At 54.6% G+C, this 18,554-nt stretch overlaps 2 protein-coding genes across 2 annotated transcripts; both read right to left on the bottom strand.

The window, feature by feature from the left end:
• Positions 1-111: 111 nt before the first annotated feature.
• On the bottom strand, positions 112-14,212 carry LOC125918380 (cullin-7; the record flags this gene model as incomplete). Its single annotated transcript, XM_049624382.1, has 25 exons — positions 13,782-14,212; positions 12,385-12,972; positions 11,699-11,850; positions 11,058-11,558; positions 10,391-10,529; positions 10,095-10,297; positions 9,573-9,801; positions 8,634-8,871; positions 8,445-8,550; positions 7,244-7,471; positions 6,859-6,949; positions 6,589-6,760; positions 6,303-6,408; positions 5,916-6,011; positions 5,551-5,726; positions 5,083-5,216; positions 4,602-4,784; positions 4,278-4,384; positions 4,010-4,192; positions 2,360-2,520; positions 1,989-2,205; positions 1,609-1,882; positions 706-851; positions 432-558; positions 112-354 (listed from the first exon to the last, which is right to left on the bottom strand). Coding segments are annotated over exons 2-25 (4,792 nt in total), but the record flags the coding sequence as incomplete, so codon positions are not given.
• Positions 14,213-14,510: 298 nt separating this feature from the next.
• LOC125918379 (39S ribosomal protein L2, mitochondrial) lies at positions 14,511-18,483 on the bottom strand. Its single transcript, XM_049624381.1, has 7 exons — positions 18,319-18,483; positions 16,884-17,052; positions 15,905-16,046; positions 15,677-15,792; positions 15,490-15,600; positions 15,114-15,187; positions 14,511-14,760 (listed from the first exon to the last, which is right to left on the bottom strand). The coding sequence occupies exons 1-7, from the start codon at positions 18,412-18,414 to the stop codon at positions 14,548-14,550; spliced, it is 921 nt and encodes a 306-aa protein (XP_049480338.1). The 5' UTR covers positions 18,415-18,483; the 3' UTR covers positions 14,511-14,547.
• Positions 18,484-18,554: the final 71 nt, after the last annotated feature.

Raw genomic sequence — 18,554 nt, 5'->3', positions numbered from 1 at the left:
TTACACACATACAGACTCCCCCAACCCCACCCCTTACACACATACAGGCTCCGTAGTGAACCAGAGGCTTCAAATGTGGACCCGCCTCCCCCTGCTCCCGCCTGCCCCCACCGGAAAGTTCCTTCCCCCACTGCCCAGCCCCACCTACCCGGCAGACAAGCTGGTCAATATGCAGCCCCTCATCCCCATGGGCCTTGAGGATTCGGACAATGAGGCAATTCAAAAGGTTCCGCCTCTTCTCCAAGTTCCGGCCCTCTTCATCCTCTGCTTTCAGGTATGTCTGAGGTGGGATGAGCCACACATTGCCCCTCCTTGGCCTGGGCTCCTCGCTGCCATCTCGAATCTTGAGCACCCCTGAAATAAGCACTGGTCTTCAGTGGGGGGCCCACAAGGAGGCTGAGAGCAGAGGCCCTTCTGCCCCAGGTACACACCTCCTGGGACATCCTTTTGCTCTTGAAGGTCCAGGGGGCCTCTCGAAGAGGTAAGAGGCCCAATCGCCTGATTGAGCATGTCTGGAGAGAGCCCGGAGAGTGCCAGCAGACTCTCCACAGAGACAGCCTTAAAGAAGAGGAGGGAAACATTCTAGTCTTCCCTAAGGGGTGGAGCAGAGAAGGTACAGGGAGGGAGGATAGGGAGTCGAGGTTTAGGGAGGAAGGGTGAGGGACAAGCTACAGAGAGCACAGATGCAAAGAGGAGCAGGGCCACCTTCAGGTCATTGAGATACAGCAGCAGCCACATCTGCACGGTGGACACATGCAGGGTCTGGTCCCCAAACTGCAGCTCAGCCCGACCCAGCCATGTCCACTGCAGTCGCCTCTGAGGGCCCCGCTCCAGGGCAGGGTAACTCTGGCCTGAGAAGGATCAGGGAGAAAAGGAGTCAGGGCTGGTGAGGGGGTACTGTCGGTTGAGCTCTGCCCCTGCTAATGTCTGCAGAGCATGTGTCCCAGTGTTTATGGATACCGTGGTTCCTGGTCTGAACTTCTAGAGCTTAGCCTTCCCTGTATCTGCCTCCTGGGTAAGCCTCAGGAATCCGGGAGCCCACTCTGTGCCTAGCCTTGTGCAAGGGGATTCTGATCAGTGACTTCCAGGAGTTCCCCATTTTTTTAAGGGAGGCCAAAACCACAAAATGAGGAAGGACTGGGGCTCTCATCAAACTGGAATATCCACGAGAAATGAGTTCTCCCTGGTTAGTCTGGGAGCCCCCTGAGGGCAGTGTCTGAGTCTCTTCCCCCTCCTGTGTTGCTGCCCAGGCCAGGATCAGCCCCCAATGGGAAGCTTAGGTTATGGTGACTGACCAGGAGCCAGAGCCCTGCCACTGAGGGAGGTCCCTTCTGGTGACCTCAGGTGCGCTTGACTCCATCCTCCCCACCTCCCACTCTCTAAAGAGAGTCCTATGTCTGTTTTAAGCATGGAAAAGGCAACAGTCTGGGGATCTGGTGCTTGACAACCCCACCACCTCACCCCAAACCTAAGCTCCTCACTTTCTTCACTGAGGCTCCTACCCTGGGGCCTAGCCCCACCCACAGGCTCTTTCCCTGAATCCCATCCTCTTCCAGCCAGTCCCCCCCCCCCCCCCGGCCCCCGCCCGCCCTCTGCCCAGCTCCTCACTCTTGTTGTAGAAGTTGGAATATCGGTTCAAAGTGCCCCTGAGATAGGCCGGCAGGCAGGTTCTGGGGGTCAGCGTGTGGCAGATGGAGGCAGTGGGCCAGCAGCGTGGTGACAGGACCAGCATGGACACTTCTGGCATCGCCCCTTCATAGTAGAGATCCTCATCTTCCTCCTCGTCCTCCTCCTCTTCCCCTGCCACATCTGTGGCCGCTGCTGCCCCCGCTCCTTCTGCCTCCTCTCTCTTGTGCTCCCTGTCACTGGCCTCGTGGCCCCCCTGCAGAAGAGACGGGGTTCCCGACAGCCGGTGGGCCTCCTCTGGTCTACTCCTCTCCTCTCTTCCTCCTACCTCCCCACGTGCTAATCCCTTTACCGCCACCCACCTGTATCTTCTTCTCAGTGTCCTCCAGCTTCAGGAGCTCCTGATCCAGCCGCTGGAGCTGGTAGACGTGGAACTGGCGCTGCAGCTCCTCGGACATGCTCAGGCTCCGCAGCATCTGCTGGGGGAGGCGGTTGGGGAAGCAGGGACCGATCTGCTCCAGCACGGCCCCCTCCAGCCAGCTCGAGCCCACGCCCAGGAGACGGTCTGCCATGTAGTGCCTGCGGTGTCACACACAGGCCGGGCCGAGCCTCAGTGTGGGCACTCGGCCTGGCCCAGCTGCCTGCGCCAGGACTCCAGCCTGCCCCAACCCCAGACTCCCAGGTGCTCGCCTGGCACCTGCCCCTGTCCTCCGCTCCCCAGGTCCACACTCACTGGTAGTAATGCTCGAAGGTGGTGGCTATCTCCAGGCCAGAGAAAATTAGGACCGTCTCCAGGCATCGCTGCAGCTGCACTAGCATCTCCATCCCCCGGGCTCCGCCAATCCGACTGCCCTGGATCCGCTGGTCAATGTGCCGGGCAAACTGCTCACTCACCTGGGCAATGGGGAGGGCACAGGAAAACCCTGAACGCGTGACTGGAGGAGGTGAGTGGGAACAGAGAGGAAGGTCTGAGGACGTAGATATGAACAGCTAAGCTGCCTCGTAAGTTGGTCAACACTTTTGCCAAACTTAAAAAAAAAAAATTTTTTTTTTAATGTTTTATTTATTTTTGAGAGAGAGAGAGACAGAGCATGAGCAGGGGAGGGGCAGAGAGAGAGGGAGACACAGAATCCAAAGCAGGCTCCAGGCTCTGAGCTGTCAGCACAGATCTCAACGTGGGGCTCGAACTCATGAACTGCAAGATCATGACCTGAGCTGAAGTCGGACGCTTAATCGACTGAGCCACCCAGACGCCCCACTTACCAAACTTTTATAAAGTGGTTAACAGTTGTGCAAATTAGGAAGTGTTTTTGCACACCAAACATGTCTAAAAATTAAACTAATGACAATAATTTAATGGGAGTTAATAATTTATGTGGACAAAGATGGTCACACTGCAGTGTTACTGATACAACAGAATGACCAGGAGCAACTCAAGGAGCCACTGCTTCAGCTCCCCCTGCTCTACTGTCGGCTGGCCAGGGTGCTTAGCCTGTCTTAGTGTGTCATCTGCTTAAGTGTGCACCTTCCCGAGAAGACAATAAACTTTGCGGACAGGGAACTTGCTCTTATCACAGTGCCTGACACATTTTAAGCACTTACTAAATATTTAAGGAATGCTGGAGTAAATTATAGTACATCCATTAGATGGAATTTATACAAAAATAAAAAATCATGATCTCATGGCTCATAAGTTTGAGCCCCGTGTCGGGCTCTGTGCTGGCAGCCTGGAGCCTGCTTTCAGATTCTGTCTCTGTCTCTGTCTCTCTGCCTCTCCCCCGCTCACACTCTGTCTCTCTCTCAAAAATGAATAAATGTTAAAAAAAATTTTTTTAAATAAAAAATAAGGACAAATAGCAACTCTGAAATAAGGCTTTTAAGGTAACGGTCAAAAAACAACAGGCTAAAAGCATTTTAGCTACTCGTGAGTAAACTGTTAAATCATGCACGCAGACTGAAGAAAGTACATCAAGATATATTAGCACAGCATGCTTCAGGTCACTATGTGTTTCTTTCACTTTTTATTTATTTAAATTTTTTAAACGTTTATTTTTGAGAGCGAGCGAGCGAGCAGGTGTGAGTGGGGGAGGGGCAGAGAGAAAGGGAGACACGGAATCTAAAGCAGGCTCCAGGCTCTGAGCTTTCAGCACAGAGCTGGACGCAGGGCTTGAACTCACAAACCCAAAGATCATGACCTGAGCCGAAGTTAGACGCTCAACCGACTGAGCCACCCAGGCGCCCCTCTCTGAATCTTCAAAACATGGTTATATACCCATACATGTTCCTTGCTGAATGGGAACAGAAGGGTGGTCGTTTTGAGAAGGTGGGGAAGGGGGGGTTTGCAGGGAGAGGTCCAGGGCAGAGGCGAGGGTGGGAGGCTTACATGGGCAGCTTTGAGAAATGAGAGCTTCAGCAAGGCACCGGCACAGCCGTTCTGCAGCGCCAGCAGGAAGGCTGCCCGTGGCCCAAACAGCTCCGAGCTCGACTTCTGCAGATTATGGAAGTGTTCACAGTAACGCGGCACAAAGTCACCATCCCGCCAGCGTGAGGTCAGAAAGTTGTTCACCTGGAGGAGAGCAGCTGCAGCGTGAAGGGACAGCCCAGCATGCCACCAGTTGCACCCTCCCTCCCCGGCACCCACCCCTGCCCACCTGCTCCTCCACCACGGCCCGCCAGCAGCGGGTCAGGTTTGTCACGATGCTGCTGGGAAGCCCCCGGGTAGCCAGGGAGCTCCAGTCATGGCTTCTGTTTCTGCCCTCTGTGGAGACAGGGGAGGGGGCAGAGGCAAGGTGGGAGCAGCCCCTCAGCTCAGCGTGAGCCCCGGGGCTGTTCCTGACCTCCTGCCACCCCAGAACGATGCTCCTGAGCGGGGGTGAAACAAACAGGTGAACAGGCTTAGTGGGTAGGGAGGGAAAGCGGGAGGAGGGACAGAAGGCCATCCTAACCGAGCTCCCACCTGAATCTCAGGTACTCACTGGGCCGGGGAGCGGCCACCGCTGGAGGGGGCACCTCACAGGGCTCCACGTGCACCAGCAGGTGGGTGAGGCGGCGCACCCGTGAGGAGAAAGCAGCTGCGCGGCTCTGGGGATTGTGGGCAGCCTCCCGACACTCCAGGTACTGGTCCAGCAGCCAGCCCAGGGGGCTGATGCCATCCTCATCTGGAGATTGGGAAAAACAAGCCGTGGTGGGCCATGTCTCCAGGGCAGGGGAAGAGGACGAAAGCACCAAGAAAGGGATTGGACAGAACATATGGGGTTGGCGCAGGTAGCGAGGCCCACCTGTCCTTATGGTGTCAGCTGACACCTGGGAGATGTAGGAAAGGAGGTGGTTAGGAGAAGGGGGACACTGGGCTACCAAACAAACATAGGTACCAAAAGGGCCAAGGGCATAATATAGGTGGCTCTGGGGCAGAACAAGAAGGGGCCGATTAGTGGGGCCAGGGGTCGCAATGGTTACCGGGGGAGGTGATGTTCTGCACCAGGGGGCTGACCAGGGCCTCCCAGCAGGTCTTGCCCAGCGCTTGGGCGGCCTCATCATCAGGGAGGAAGCGATCAGCAAAATTCTGCTCCTGACGCAGAGCCCCATTGAGCCTGGGGGTGAGGATGGGGGAGGCAGGTGTCAGAGGCTCAAGATGTAAGTTATCCTAGCATCTTCCCAGCCTAATGGCAGGGTAGCCCCTACCAACCAGACCAAATCCCCACCCGGTACTTTGAAGCTGTCCCATGTTAACAGACACATCCCACACACCCAACCCACCAAAGAAATCTCTTTATTCTTTCTTTCCTTCCCCAAACTGTAGAGCACGCCAGCCCCTTTCCCAAACATGTTGGCTCTCCACCTATACCCTCCACAGAAGGGCCAGGGCCACCCATAACAGTCTTACCTGCCACACACACACAGCCACACACACATGCTCGCACACACCTAGAACTCAGGTGCAGGAGGCTCCTGCGGTCCTCTGCTATGTCCTGGCTCCAAGCCTGTGCCCGAACCATGTAGAAGAGGCGTGTGTGACGACACAGCTGCTCCCGAAACACTGGCCAGAATGTGGGCTTAGGGCCTAGGACCTCCAACCCCCGAATGCGTGTGTCGATGCCGCCCTGCAATGTGCACACGCCTATTTTCACCTGCTCTGCATCCTCCTCAGAGCGGGCTGTGGTCAGCCACACCTTTGGGCCTTATTCCTGGAGCTGCCCAGGGCCTAGCCTGGAGCTCTGGCTCACGATCTGCAACAGTTACACAACCCAGAGTTCTGTGTCCCCGGACCACACCCCATACTCCTGCCAAACCTGCTGGCAGCGCTTTATGCGGATCTGGATGATGGGCCAGAAGTGGGTCAGGTTCTCCAGGAGGATCACCCGGCTGGCCGAGGGCATCACGTTCACCTGGTTGGGGGCAGAGAGTGCTGTTACCTCCATGTGTGTGGATGGGAATGCTGAGGGCACTCAAGTCTGCTCCTGTTCTGTCCTTCCCTTAGCCCGGGGAGGGGTAAGGGGTCCTGACAAAGGGGTCCCGATGCCATCCTCACTGCTCAGGGCCTGATGCCATCACATAGGCACAGGGAGAAAGGACTCTACATTCTAGGGGGCGCAAGACAGGGAAGAATTTAGGAGTTTAGGAGTCTGGGCAGGAGGGCGGACCCTGTGAAGGTGGTCTCATGGTATAGGGGTCCCTACCGAGTTGAGCTCTGTGTTAAGAGAGTTGGTGCTGTCGCCCCCAAACACCACCACCCTGGCCGGCATATAGCTCGAGTCTTCACTAGCCACCAGGAGAGTCAGCTGCCTGGGAGCAGGGAAAAGGAAACAATCAGAACTGGAACCAGTAGGGTCCCTGTAGACAGAGGCAAGGGGACTCTTTGGTCATGTTTGTGTTGGGCGGGGGGAGCAGTGCTTCCCCCAAACAAACAAAGGGAAGTCACGAAAAAGTATGTGTGTCGCTGAGCACATACATGGGGCCTGTTACCTGATGAGGATGCCCTGGTGCATGTGCAAGGTGATGTAGTGGGAGCCGGCGCTGCCATTGGACTCCCAGTAGGTCTTGGGGTTTCGATCCGTCAGCTTGCTGGCCCGGTGCGGGTTGGAAGACACCTCCACCTTCTCCCAGCACTTGTCCTCCTTCATTTCCACGCTGGAGCCTGGGGGCAAGTGGGAAGGGGTGGCCGTCACAGCCTGGTAGGTGTGGAGGGAAAACAGGGGCGGAGGGGTGTGGAGTAACGTGGGGACAGGCACAGACCCTGGCACAGATATCTGAGGAACACGTCAAAGAAGGGGATGTTGATGGGTCGGTGGGTTCGTCTGTGGTCTTCGATCTGGCCCAACACCATCTGCAGCCGGAACATCGGAGAGAAGGGGCGTGGGGAGGAGGGAGGGCACACATGGAGGACACACGGGAACACATATGAAGGAAAGACCCAGCAGCAATGGGACTTCCTCCAGAACCCTGGCAGAGGCAGAGTGGGAGATGCGGAAGGTGGTGCAGAGAACAAATGCCCACAGGCTCATCAGACTCTCCTGTCTTTCCCAAATTCAGGAACACGGTCCCTTCCTCCGGTCCCACTCAGGTTTCATATTCTTACCCAGCTGTGAACCCACAGCCTCCCCCTGCCCTCTTTCCTGACCTGGATGCAGCCTCCCAGGATGTTGGTGGTGAGTTTCCGGTAGAGGTGGGCATGCTTCTCACACTTGAACACCATGTCCCGCAGCTCCTGAGCCAGATCCAGTTTTCCCAGGTGCTTTTCCAGTGCCTTGGAGATGGCATCTCGGGCTCCCAGCTGATTCAGCACCACGGCGTAGTCCCTGCTCACAGAGGCCAGGCGGTGCAGGAAGAAGATGAGTTCCTGGAGCACCTGACATGGGGACAGGGTGGGTGCATAAAGGGCACAAGGCACAGGCCACAGGGCATCTTCAGTAGTATTTACACCCGCTGGGTACCGGGGCAACTGCAGTGAAAAGACAGAATGAGGAAGTAAAAAGGCAGGAAGCGGGGAGACACGAGGGCTGAGTGGAGTTAGAGAACCTAAGGCAAACAGATAAGGAAAAGCTAAGAGACACTCTGCCGTCCTGGGGTTCTCAACCACTGATTTTGTTGGCAATAGGTGCAGAGAGCTTCCCAGGTTGTTCCCTTTTAGGCTGTGTCCCAAGAACCAGTTGTGGGGCTGCATTTTGAGATGCTCAGACCCTAAGCACAGGCAGGGAGGGGGCACAGAGGGACACTCAATGAGTCAACCTCTGAAATGAAAACCTGGGTAACAGCCCAAAGGTGTGCACTGCAGACACCCACTGCCAAGCCTTGCAAGCCCAGGACCTCCCTGTGGCAGGAGACTCTGAGATGTGATGTCCTCTCTACCTCCTTCATCCACCTTATCCCCACAGGCCCAGCCAAACAGGAGGTACCGAGGCTTTTACTGTAATACAGACATAACCTTTTGTGTAAGAAAGGAGATGGCATGTAAGATCACACACTCGGGTTTGCTTATATTTGCATTTGCATAAGGATACACCAGAAGGACACAGAAATTAATACAAATGGTAACCAATAAAGTACATGCGGAGAAGCACTGGGAAAATTGGGTGGAAGTGAGAAGAGGTAGAAGTGGGAATTCTCAGTGTATACCTTGTTGTACTGTTTTGATTTGTGACCTGTATGAATGTATTACCTATTTGAAAAAATAAAATTCAGTTTTAAAAACAAATTCCAAACCAAGAGCGCAAAGGCTCCATTGTGCCCTCCCAAGCCTCGCCCAGGGAGGGGGTCTGCCTCATCAGAGGCTGCCCTACGCCCTCTCCCTCTAGCGTCTCCCCGGAGCAGGGCAGGGGTACCTCTCGGTCAGTGTCTGGTGACCGCAGGCAGGCCATGCAGGCATCCATGGCCTCGTGCCAGGGGAGCAGCAGCGCCTCGGGGAAGTCCACCAGCTGCATCAGGATCCTGGGGAGCGGGCGGCAGCAGCAGAGAGATGTGTAGCCAGCCTCAAAGACCCCTTTGCCAAATGCCCCTCCCCACCCCCTCACCTCAGAACGGTCAGGTGCAGGGCCTTGTTGGCCGCTGGGGTGTCGAGGCCCCGCATCAGGGTGAGGAAGGGCTGGGGCTGCCTCTGCAGCTGCAGCAGGAGCGGCTTGATCTCCATCTCCCGAGGCCCCTCTGAGCTGAGGGCTCGCTCCAGGTCCAGGAAGATTCTGCCAGGCAGACCGCAGCCGTCCATCAGTCGCCTCAGAGGAGTGTCGGGATGCTGAGTTGGGGGTTCTTTTCCTACGGGAAGATGGAAGTTACAAAGGTTGGCCATTGTCGGTGATGTTAGGATGAGAAAAGGACAGATAGATTCATAATTCCTAGTGCCTCCTAAAAACGTTTTTTTTTTTTTTTTTTGGCCCCCCTAAAAGTTAGGTTTGGGGATCTTAGGGCATCTCTGAATGCATTTATAAGACAATTTTGTGACAAATGTTATGTTTTATATTCTTAAAATAGCAAAGGAGCTTCCTGTCTGCAAATAGCAGAGCATTTCCCTGTATCTAAAAGCATGCAATAATTTGGCTTTCTCTACACTAGAAAAAGTCCAATGTGGGGACTTTTTTTTTTTTTTTTGGGAGAGAGAGAGAGGACAGGGGAGGGGCAGAGAGAGAATCTTAAGTAGGCTCCGCACTGGGCGTGGGGCTCGATCTCATGACTCTTGGATCATGACCTGAGTGGAAATCAAGAGTTGAACAATGAACCAACTGAGCCGCCCACAGGCGCCCCCAAATGTGGGGGCTTTTTAAGGCTCAAATCTCTTGCAATTTTCTGACTTTCCATCCTCCCTCACTCATTGGAGGGAGCGACTCTAAGCTTCAGATTCTTCCTAAGGTGCCACCTGTTCCAGACGGGATTACACAAAAACCGCACAGATGCCTCTCCTGGGCTAGCACTCTCCTAGAGCCAGTCTGCAGAGCTGCAGGGTCTTTTTGGCATCCCACCTTCCACTCTGGATGCATCTGCTGATTCCTGAGGCTGGGCCTGGGCTTCCGGCAGGGTTGGGTAAGCTGGCTGCCCTGCCAGGGCCTCAGGCCCATATTTCCTGTAGACACGGCAGTTGAGCAGGTCCCTGAGAGCGCTGTCATCGAGTCGCTGTGGCAGAGCCAGCAGTAGGTGCTGGGCCAACTCCATGGGCACAGCCAGCTCAGCCAGGATCTCGTCATCCAGAATCTGTCATCGGGGAGAAGCTCTCACTGTAGGTAGCCCTGCTGGCACAGAGGCTCCAGGGGCAGTTGGTAGGGGTGGGGATCTCTACACATATCCTCTCCTTGAGGAACCGCTCATGGCTGGCAGCTGCCTTTTCTCACACAGCTTGCCAATGCCTCTGAACGTTCTAGATCTCTTCCCTGCAGCCCCTTCCAACTGTGGACCTCCACTCCCCATCCTCAGCCTTCCAAATGCTCTGTCACAGACCAGCCCTTGCAGTGAGCCCTCCAACTTCTGGGTGTCCGGACTGGCTCTACCTCGCCATCCAGGTTCTCCTGAAGGATCTGGAGAACCTCCTGATGGTCGGGTCCATCCAGCTTCTTGATGAAGAAGAGGAGCTCCCACCATTCTGCCTGGGTCAAGTGTTCACTTTCTTCAGCATCCTCATCCTCAGGCAGCACGTAGGGTACCGCATAGAGCTCTGTCATGGGCTTCCACCGCCAGGAGGGCAAGGCTGTGGCTACAGGTCACAGGGCACGGGGATGTCACTGCCCACCCAGCCAGACCACTGTTCCTTTGCTCAGCGCTGACCCTGTTTTCTCCCAGGGCTCACCTACACCCAGGGCTCCACTGACCACAGCCCCATGGTTCTCATCAGCCTCAACCACATCTTCAATGTCTTCCTCAAAGCCCAGAATTTCCAGCATGTGCCAGTGTACCCAGTAGGTGCGGCCTGTCGACTCCCACAACACCTGGAGGATATGGGAAAAAAGAGAAGGGGAAGAGAAGGCTCACTCAATGACTGGCTGTGGCCCAATGATGAGGACATACAGCCCTCAGGCTGACCACCTGACCAGGTCTGGAACAACCTCCAAATAACACAACGCTGGCATATGGAGAACATGAACACACACACAAAGGATGCCTTCTCCTATGGGGATGGGCTCTGCTTCTCCTCCCACCCTATCCTTTGATGGCTCATGCTCCCCGCACTTCCTCCTGGCCTCACCTACTCTCTCCCTGACCCTGACCTTTAGGAAAGTCTTGCTATATCAATATGTTTCTTCCTGGGAGTGAGTCTTCCTGACCTGATAGCTCCCTCAACTCCAACTTTCTCAGCTCTCCAATGGCTCCCTTCTCAACTGTTGATTCCCCTTTAACCATTCCAGTCCCCATGGGGGCTTTCTCAGCGGGTGGCCTGCCAGAGCCCCCTGCACAGAACCCCAGTTATACTTCCCCAGCTAAATCCCCAACAGTATCCCACACGCACCCTCACTCACCTGCACGGGGGGCACGCCGTTGTTGCTCTGCCGGAACTCACCCTCGTCCCCAGCGCTGACCTCCTCGTAGTCATCCAGCATGCGAACTCGCATCCCGGCCTGCAGCGTCTCTCGCACGTACAAGGCATAAGTATTGCCACTTGCAAACTCAGAGCGAGGGCGGAACCTCCTTGACCTCCTAATGGAGGGCCGGACCCGGGCGGGTGGCAACCCTGAGCCAGCCTCTGCCAGCTGGGGCTGGAAGATGGAGCACGAAGACCGTGCCGAGGGCCCCTGTTTGCTCGAGGCCCAGTCCCAGCGCATGGCCTGCACAAGCTCTGAGATGAGGGTGCCCATGGCCATGCTGAACTCCAGCTCCAGTCGACCCCTCTCCCCACTCAACTCCTCGGGAGCAGAGTTGTTCTGGGCTCCTGGTTCTGCAGCACTGTCATTCAGCTGGTCCAGAAGAGAAGTGACATGCAAATAGCGCTTCACCAGGGAGAAGAGAAGCCTTCCTGGGACCTGTAGGATGCAACCTTTGGCCTATGTCCACCTTGTCCCAGCTCTAGCTACTCTTTCCACACCACCCTTCAAGGGTGGGTGCAAAGGTCTGGTCCCTAGATCTTGTCCACAGCCCCCCCCCCCACCTCCCCACAGAATACCTGTGGCAGCTGGATACCCTCAAAAGACATGGGGTGTTCAGAGAGTGTGGCCTGTGCAAACAGAGCTAGCAGAGCACAGCGGCTGTCAAAATCTAGGTGTTTCTCAATGGCTTCTTGCTGGCTCAGCGACAGAAGAATCTGGGTCCGGGTCCCTGAAACCCATACCCCAGTCAGTTAACTGCTCCCTAACATTGCCCTTCCCAGGCATCCCTCCTAGATCCTCTACTGTCTTAGTCTGATCCCTTGTTGCCACACACAGGATCGATAGATCTCTCTACCTACCTACCTACCTACCTATATCTGCAATATCTATATCTGTAATTGTCTAATAACTCTTTCTTGGCATAGAGATCCAATTAATGGGAGGTTCTTGAAGACTCAGTCCTCTTTCTTTTGTTATTTTTTAGAGTAATCTCTACACCTAACATGGGGCTTGAACTCATGACCCCAAGATCAAGAGTACAGTGTTCCACCGACTGACCCAGCCAGACATCCCCCCAGCTAGGCATCCTTCCTCTTCCTGCAGAGATGCCCCCACCTCCTTCCTACCCCCTTTTCTCCCAACTCAAAGAGAAAGGCAACAGAATCACTCAGGCACTGATGAGGCAGAGGCTCTTGCCACAGTGTCCTGTGAGGCCCTGAGCTGACCTACCTTCCCCTTCCTTTCTCCCCACACTACTTCTCACCAGCATCATGAGAGGCCAGGGCTTGGATCATCCGGCCCGCGCTCCAGCGAATCTGGTAATCAGGACTACTCAACATGTGCATGAGCAAGTCCAGGACCCTTGGGTCTTTGAATACACCAGTGAGGGGCTCGATGCTGGCATAGGCGCTGAGTACGTGGACAGTGTGAAGCAAAGGAGCAGGAGGGATGGTGCCCACACACTCCTCCAGCTGCCGGAGGGCCCTCTGAATCAAAGACTTCACATCGGTTTCCATTTCCCCCAGCACAGATTTGTCCAGGGCCCCAGCTTCCCCTGCAATCTCCTGAGAAGGTCCGATGACCTGGCCGTCCTCGCCCAGCATCTTGTGGCAGTTGGCATAGATCTCGTCGTTGGACATCCACAGCAGGATGTGTTCGGCCTTGCAGTCCACTTGGCTAGAGCCCCCTTCCCCATCATCCCCACGCCTGAGGATGAGCCAGCGGATCTGGTACTCAGGATGCCCATCATGGCCCACCCGCTGGCGGATCAGCTCATCTGGATAGGCATGCAAGCCTGGCCCCAGGGGCACTCTGAATTCCCTGTAGCGGAGTTCCCCCACCATCCTGGCACCTGAGACACAGAAGGAAAAGAGAACAGTCAAGCTAAAATGAGAGGGGGAGTTCCAAAAATCAAGGATATCCAGGAGTTGGGGAAGCAAGTGTGGCAACAGCTGTCAGGTTGGCTGGGGTAAAGAAGGGCCCAGGAGTTGCCTGCTGCAGGCTGGGTGGGGCCAGGCCTAAGCAAGGGAACACTAGGGTGTTTGTTCTAAGAACACAAAATTTGGTTGAAAGGAGGGTCGAAGGCCCTGCAGCCTGGAGTGGATTGGTTTGGAGCAGTGGGAAGGGGACAGTGGGGGCAGGGGAGCCTTGCCATAATGAATCCCAACACACTGCCATAGGCAGCAGCCCTGAGAAGGGGATCCATGAAGCCCCGAGGGGTGTGTGTTGGGGAGTGGGGGGTGGGGAGTGAGATCCCGAGTGTGTCTGGGTAGGGATGCTAGCTCCAATGGTTGAAGCGCAGGAGTGTGTCACAGAGGCAAGAGATTTGGTGGGGGAGAATTGGTGGGATGGGGGGGGGGCAAGGCGCGAGGGGCTGGGAGGAAAGCCTGGTGGGCTGCAAGCGCGCAGGACTGGAGACACTGGAGCAGCAAGGCTGGTGGGGGCGACAGGAGACCCGGTGGGTTGAACGGCGGGGGGCTAGGTGGACCCTAGAAGCCGGGGGCGCGCGGCAAGGTGCGGGGGAGGGGGCTAGGCCAGATAAACGAGAATCCCAAGGCACTGTGGAACTGGGGTGGGGGACGCGAAATCGGGTGCGCGCGCGGCTCGGTGGGCGAGAGTGCGGAGGAAAATCCAGGGTAGGGGCGGGGGGGCTCTGGCCACCTCAGAAGGCGATGGGGGTCCGGCGCGAGGCCTCTCCTTCGCTGAGCTAGGGACGCGGCGCAGACGATGGCGGCGATGCTGGCGGAGATTTGGGCCCCGCCTGGGCCCCCGAGGGGGGTCGAGGCGGAGAGGCGAGAGGGGGCGTGCCTCCGAAGGACAAGCGGGCGGGCAGGGGGCGTGGCGTGCAGGGACAGAGCACCTCGGGCGGCCACTGTCACCGCCCGGCGCGCAGGTCAGCGGCAGCCTGGGTAGGGCGGGGCAGGGCGGAGACGGGGCCCAGCCTGCGGCGCCGCCCGCCCAGCTCTGGGGGCTCCGCCGCCTGCCCGGAGTCGTGGCTCATTTCCGCCAGACCCAGCGGAAAGCTAGGGGCCCTGGGAGAGCTCCGGGGCGGAGTCGTCGGTGCCACCTCGGCGACGCGCGGCACCTCCTCCTCCTCCTCCTCCTCCTCCGTGCCGCCCTTTCCTCTTCCTTTTCATTCTCCTTCCTTCCACCGGAAGTGCTCTCCCCGACTCCCGAAGTCAGAACAGGAGACCTTGGAGGTCATTTATTCTCCCCTCTACCATTACATAGAAAAAACTGGCACGGGGTGAGGGGGTGGCGCGGCTGGAAATGAGCAGCTCCAGTCTTTGCCCCATATCGTCCTTTCTCCTCTCCCGTCCTTGTTTGCTCTGGTGTTTTTTTCCGGGCCTAGTGTGTGCAATCCTCCCTCCCCCCAAAAACAGTAACTGCTCAAAATGAGGGGTGATTTTATTAGAATCCAGGGATCTCAGCTTTGGGCAGCAGCCGAGGGCAGCTTCACGTAACTCTTCATAGGGGGCAGTGGCCGAATCTTGCGGCCAGCCCAGCCCCCCTTGCGGTGCCATAGCCCGCTGGAAGGCCTCTTGCCTAGCCAGCGGTTCCGCCCAGCCTTGCCGATGACCCGTTTGTTATGATCAACGTTGGATACCCGGCCTACTGTTGCCATGCACGTTTCCAGAACCTGACAGAGAAAACAGATAGAGGAGAATGCATCGTGGGGAAAGAGCCTGACATTGTTGACTGCATGACTCTGAGGCTTCTTACACTCACTGAGAGAAGGGAGAGGACAGGAGAAAACCACAGCATAATTGAACCTAAGGGCAGGTCCTATGGTAGTTGAAAACAAGAGGCATTGTTCCCTGTCTATTACAGTGTCAAACTGACAGGACATGCCTAGTTACATGGCAGAAAAGGACACACCTAGCTCATGGTAGTTCCCAACATAAAACACCTGGGAACTATCCTGGACAAGAAGGGTACATTCCAAAACTTCCTCCTTTGCTGGTCCTCCCACCTGTACCCACACACACACACCTGCATCTGTCTCTTGGAAGGCAGCTGGATGATGGCCGTCCCATTCACCTTCCGTAGCAGCACACCACATGTCCCTGGGTAAGGGAGAAGGAGCTTTGCCACCCTCCAAAAAGGAAAAGGTAGGAGCAGATTTATAGGGGGACATACCCCATACCCTGCCCTTGCTTTGCCCTTTAGGAGCAGATACAATGAAGCAGGATGCATGCAATGTTTTAAGTCAAGACACATGCACCTCTCCATTCTCATTTTCCTTGTTTTTCCTTCTTTTTCTCTGCCAGTGGACCACATAAGAGTCCAAGGGTTCAGAGAATTGTGACCTCAGGTACTCTTTGGCCTTCCAAATTGTAAGACCCCCAAGCAGCTCATTTCCTCATACCTGCAGCTCGGATATACTGGGCCCCCCGGCCTGGCTCACTCTCCACGTTGTTGATGAGAGTCCCCACAGGCAAGGCCCCAAGAGGATGTGCATCCCCTTCCCGAGCAGCAACTAAAAGACAGAATTTCATCAGCACCAGACCCCTTGCATCCTTTGAGCCCATACACGTCTGGTGGCTGTCTCTTACCTGCCATTCGGCCTATGTGATCAGAGTTCAGGATTATATCTCCAGCCTGCATGTTTTCTGTGGCAATGATCCAGCGTTTCCGGCTGCCCCCAGCAACCAGAGCTATGTCTGCTGATCTGTTCAGGGTGAGGGACATATGAGCAGATCATCTAGGCAGCCCTATATCTTCTGAAAAGCCACAGAACAGTCATTCAGCTACACTGTCATCATCTCACATCCCAAACTTGCCTACAGGGATCATAGCGGACCACGATGACCTTCTCCTCAAAGGGTCCTGGCTTTGCTTCCAGCTCAGGCCGGAACCGCAGAAAATCAATCATGCGATAACGTTGCTTGTGGCCCCCGCCAATACCATGCACTTGGATTCGGCCTGTGGTCAGGAAAGTGCAGAGACATGACTCAGGTCAGATGATCAGTTCCTAGCAGTGGGAACAGGCCCATTCTGGGCAGAGAGCAATGCTTCCCAACATTATGAGATGAGCAGAAAATGACAAAAAATTTGCACAGCAAATGGTAAACGGGGGTGGGGAAACACCTACATGGAACTTGATAAGAACATAATTATAAGATATTGAAATTACATAAAACTTCCAGACAAAATCTCTACAAATTATTGAATGCTAACAGTTTATTGAGTGGTGTAAATAGTGCTCAGCTATTGTAAATTTTTTTTCATTTTTTTTTTTAATTTTTAAAAATAAAATATTTATTTTTTTTTGAGGTGGGGGGGGGTGGGGGGGGGGGGGTATATGAGTGTGGGAGGGGCAGAGAGAGCCGGAGACACAGAATCCGAGTAGGCTCCAGGCTCTGTGCTGTTAGCACAGGCCCCAATGCGGGGCTCGAACTCACAAGCCATGAGATCATGACCTGAGCCAAAGTTGGACACTTAACTGACTGAACCACCCAGGCACCCCATAAATTTTTGAAAGGCATGAAGAAAAATATAATTAACTTCATGTACATGTCTGGTTTTCTTTAATTACCTAGAGAGTCTTTAGGAGCACAGACTACCTTCATGTTGCTTTGTGTTATACTTTGTTTCTTACACACCTACTACATGCAAAAGGAGTCCAATAAATTTTTGAATAAATAGGCCTAGGATCCTAACATATTTTTCAATACATTCCTCTGCTTTTCAATAAATAGACCTAGGATCCTAACATGTTTTTCCCCTTTAATGCTTAAATCCTTTTTCCCTTGGTCTCACCTGTGTGGTTTCGGCCCCCAGACTTCCTCATCTTCACTGGTGTGATGGTGTACTTGGTACGACTCTTCCAGGACACAAAATTGGCACTAAGGGTCACAGACGTAAGCACTGGGCGGCAGAGGAGCAACAATGAGGAAGAGGGCAGCTGGAGGAGGGTACTGCTTGTCACCTAGAGATAAACAAATCTCTTTACCTTAAAAGGTAACTGAAGAAGCATCGGAGAACCAAGGGTAAAGGAATAGACCAAGTAGCCTACTTCCTTCTAAGAATGTCCCAGACCAGCTGTCCAAAAGCTCCACCCTTCACCCTTGCACAAATACCAGGGTGGAATGTTTATACAGGTGTATGTGTATTGATTATCTCTCATTTGAGGTACTTCTTCAATGGAATATTCTCCCCCTTGGTGCATCTCCTTCCAAATTTGGCTCAAACCTCTCCTTCTGTGGGAAACTCTTCCTTCCCTAAACAACTCCCTTCTCCAAAGCTGGTAACTTTCCCATATCCATGTGCCACCATCAGCACCAATGCCTTTTGCCCCTCCGAATTTATGTTTCTGGGAGTATTTCAGATGTGAATGGAGGGGAAGGGTCATTTCTGTCTTGTTCCCTGCTGTATTCCCAGCATTTCACAGAGTAGGTTGGTTTGGTTTTGATTTTTAGTATACATCTGCCAAACTCTACCATCACCCAGAAAGGGCCAGAGGAACAAGAGTTACAACTTCTCTTTTCTGTGACTCACCAATTGCCCACCAGGAACTTTGAGGATACCTTTACCTTAGCCTCCTAATATTGCTATCTTGCCCTGCATTCTCTGATCTCAGCAATAACTTGTCTTTAATGGTTTAAGAGACCAGGCTTTGAAGCCAGACTGTGTAGCTCCAACAGTTGATGTATGACCTTGGACTGCTGATCAATTTTCTCATACGTAAAATGGTAATGATAATTACCTTATACAGTGGTTGCAAGGAGTTATTTTTGAGAGAGAGGGAGAGTGCGCACAAGCAGGGGAGGGGCAGAGAGACAGAGAGGATCCCAAGCGGGCTCCGCGCTGTCAGCAGCGAGCCCCCATGAGATCACGACCCGAGCCGAATTCGGATGCTTAACAGACTGAGCCACTCAGGCGCCCTAGGAGTTCATTTATTTAAAACATCTATTACTTATGCTTGGCTTATGACTGACACTCAACGTCAGTTATTATTGAAATCTGTACAGTTATCTGTAAGATACTTTCACCTCCAATATCTCGTCCGAGGAATCCCGTGACCCTGTGGAACAGCCACAATTAGAGAAGAGAAAGCTGAGGCTGAGAGTGACTTATCCAACGTCCCAGGCCGGCGTGACTCCTGACCAGACTCGCATTCTCCGTCTCCCATCCCAGGGTGCCCACTCCGGCGGCCCGAATAGGAACAGCCTCATTCCGAGATAGGGTGGATTACCTGGGCGGACGGGAGCAGGCTCGAGCTAAGGGTGGCGACGGCCGGGGGCGTCAGGCTCAGTGAGCCCATAGCGCGAGTCAGTACCCTTAGGGCCATGACGATAGCCAAGCTCCGCGGGGTTCAGCACACCACCGTTTCTTTTAGCCAGGCCGCCTGGCGCCTTTAGATGACGCTGACAAATCCCTGTGCCGTCGCTCTCATGACGTAATGAGGTGGGCAGACAACCCGAGACCAAG

Source organism: Panthera uncia, unplaced genomic scaffold (assembly GCF_023721935.1).
Source record: "Panthera uncia isolate 11264 unplaced genomic scaffold, Puncia_PCG_1.0 HiC_scaffold_725, whole genome shotgun sequence".
NCBI lineage: Eukaryota > Metazoa > Chordata > Mammalia > Carnivora > Felidae > Panthera > Panthera uncia.
Note: the sequence above shows the minus strand (reverse complement) of the source record. Positions and strands in the feature narration are given on the sequence as shown.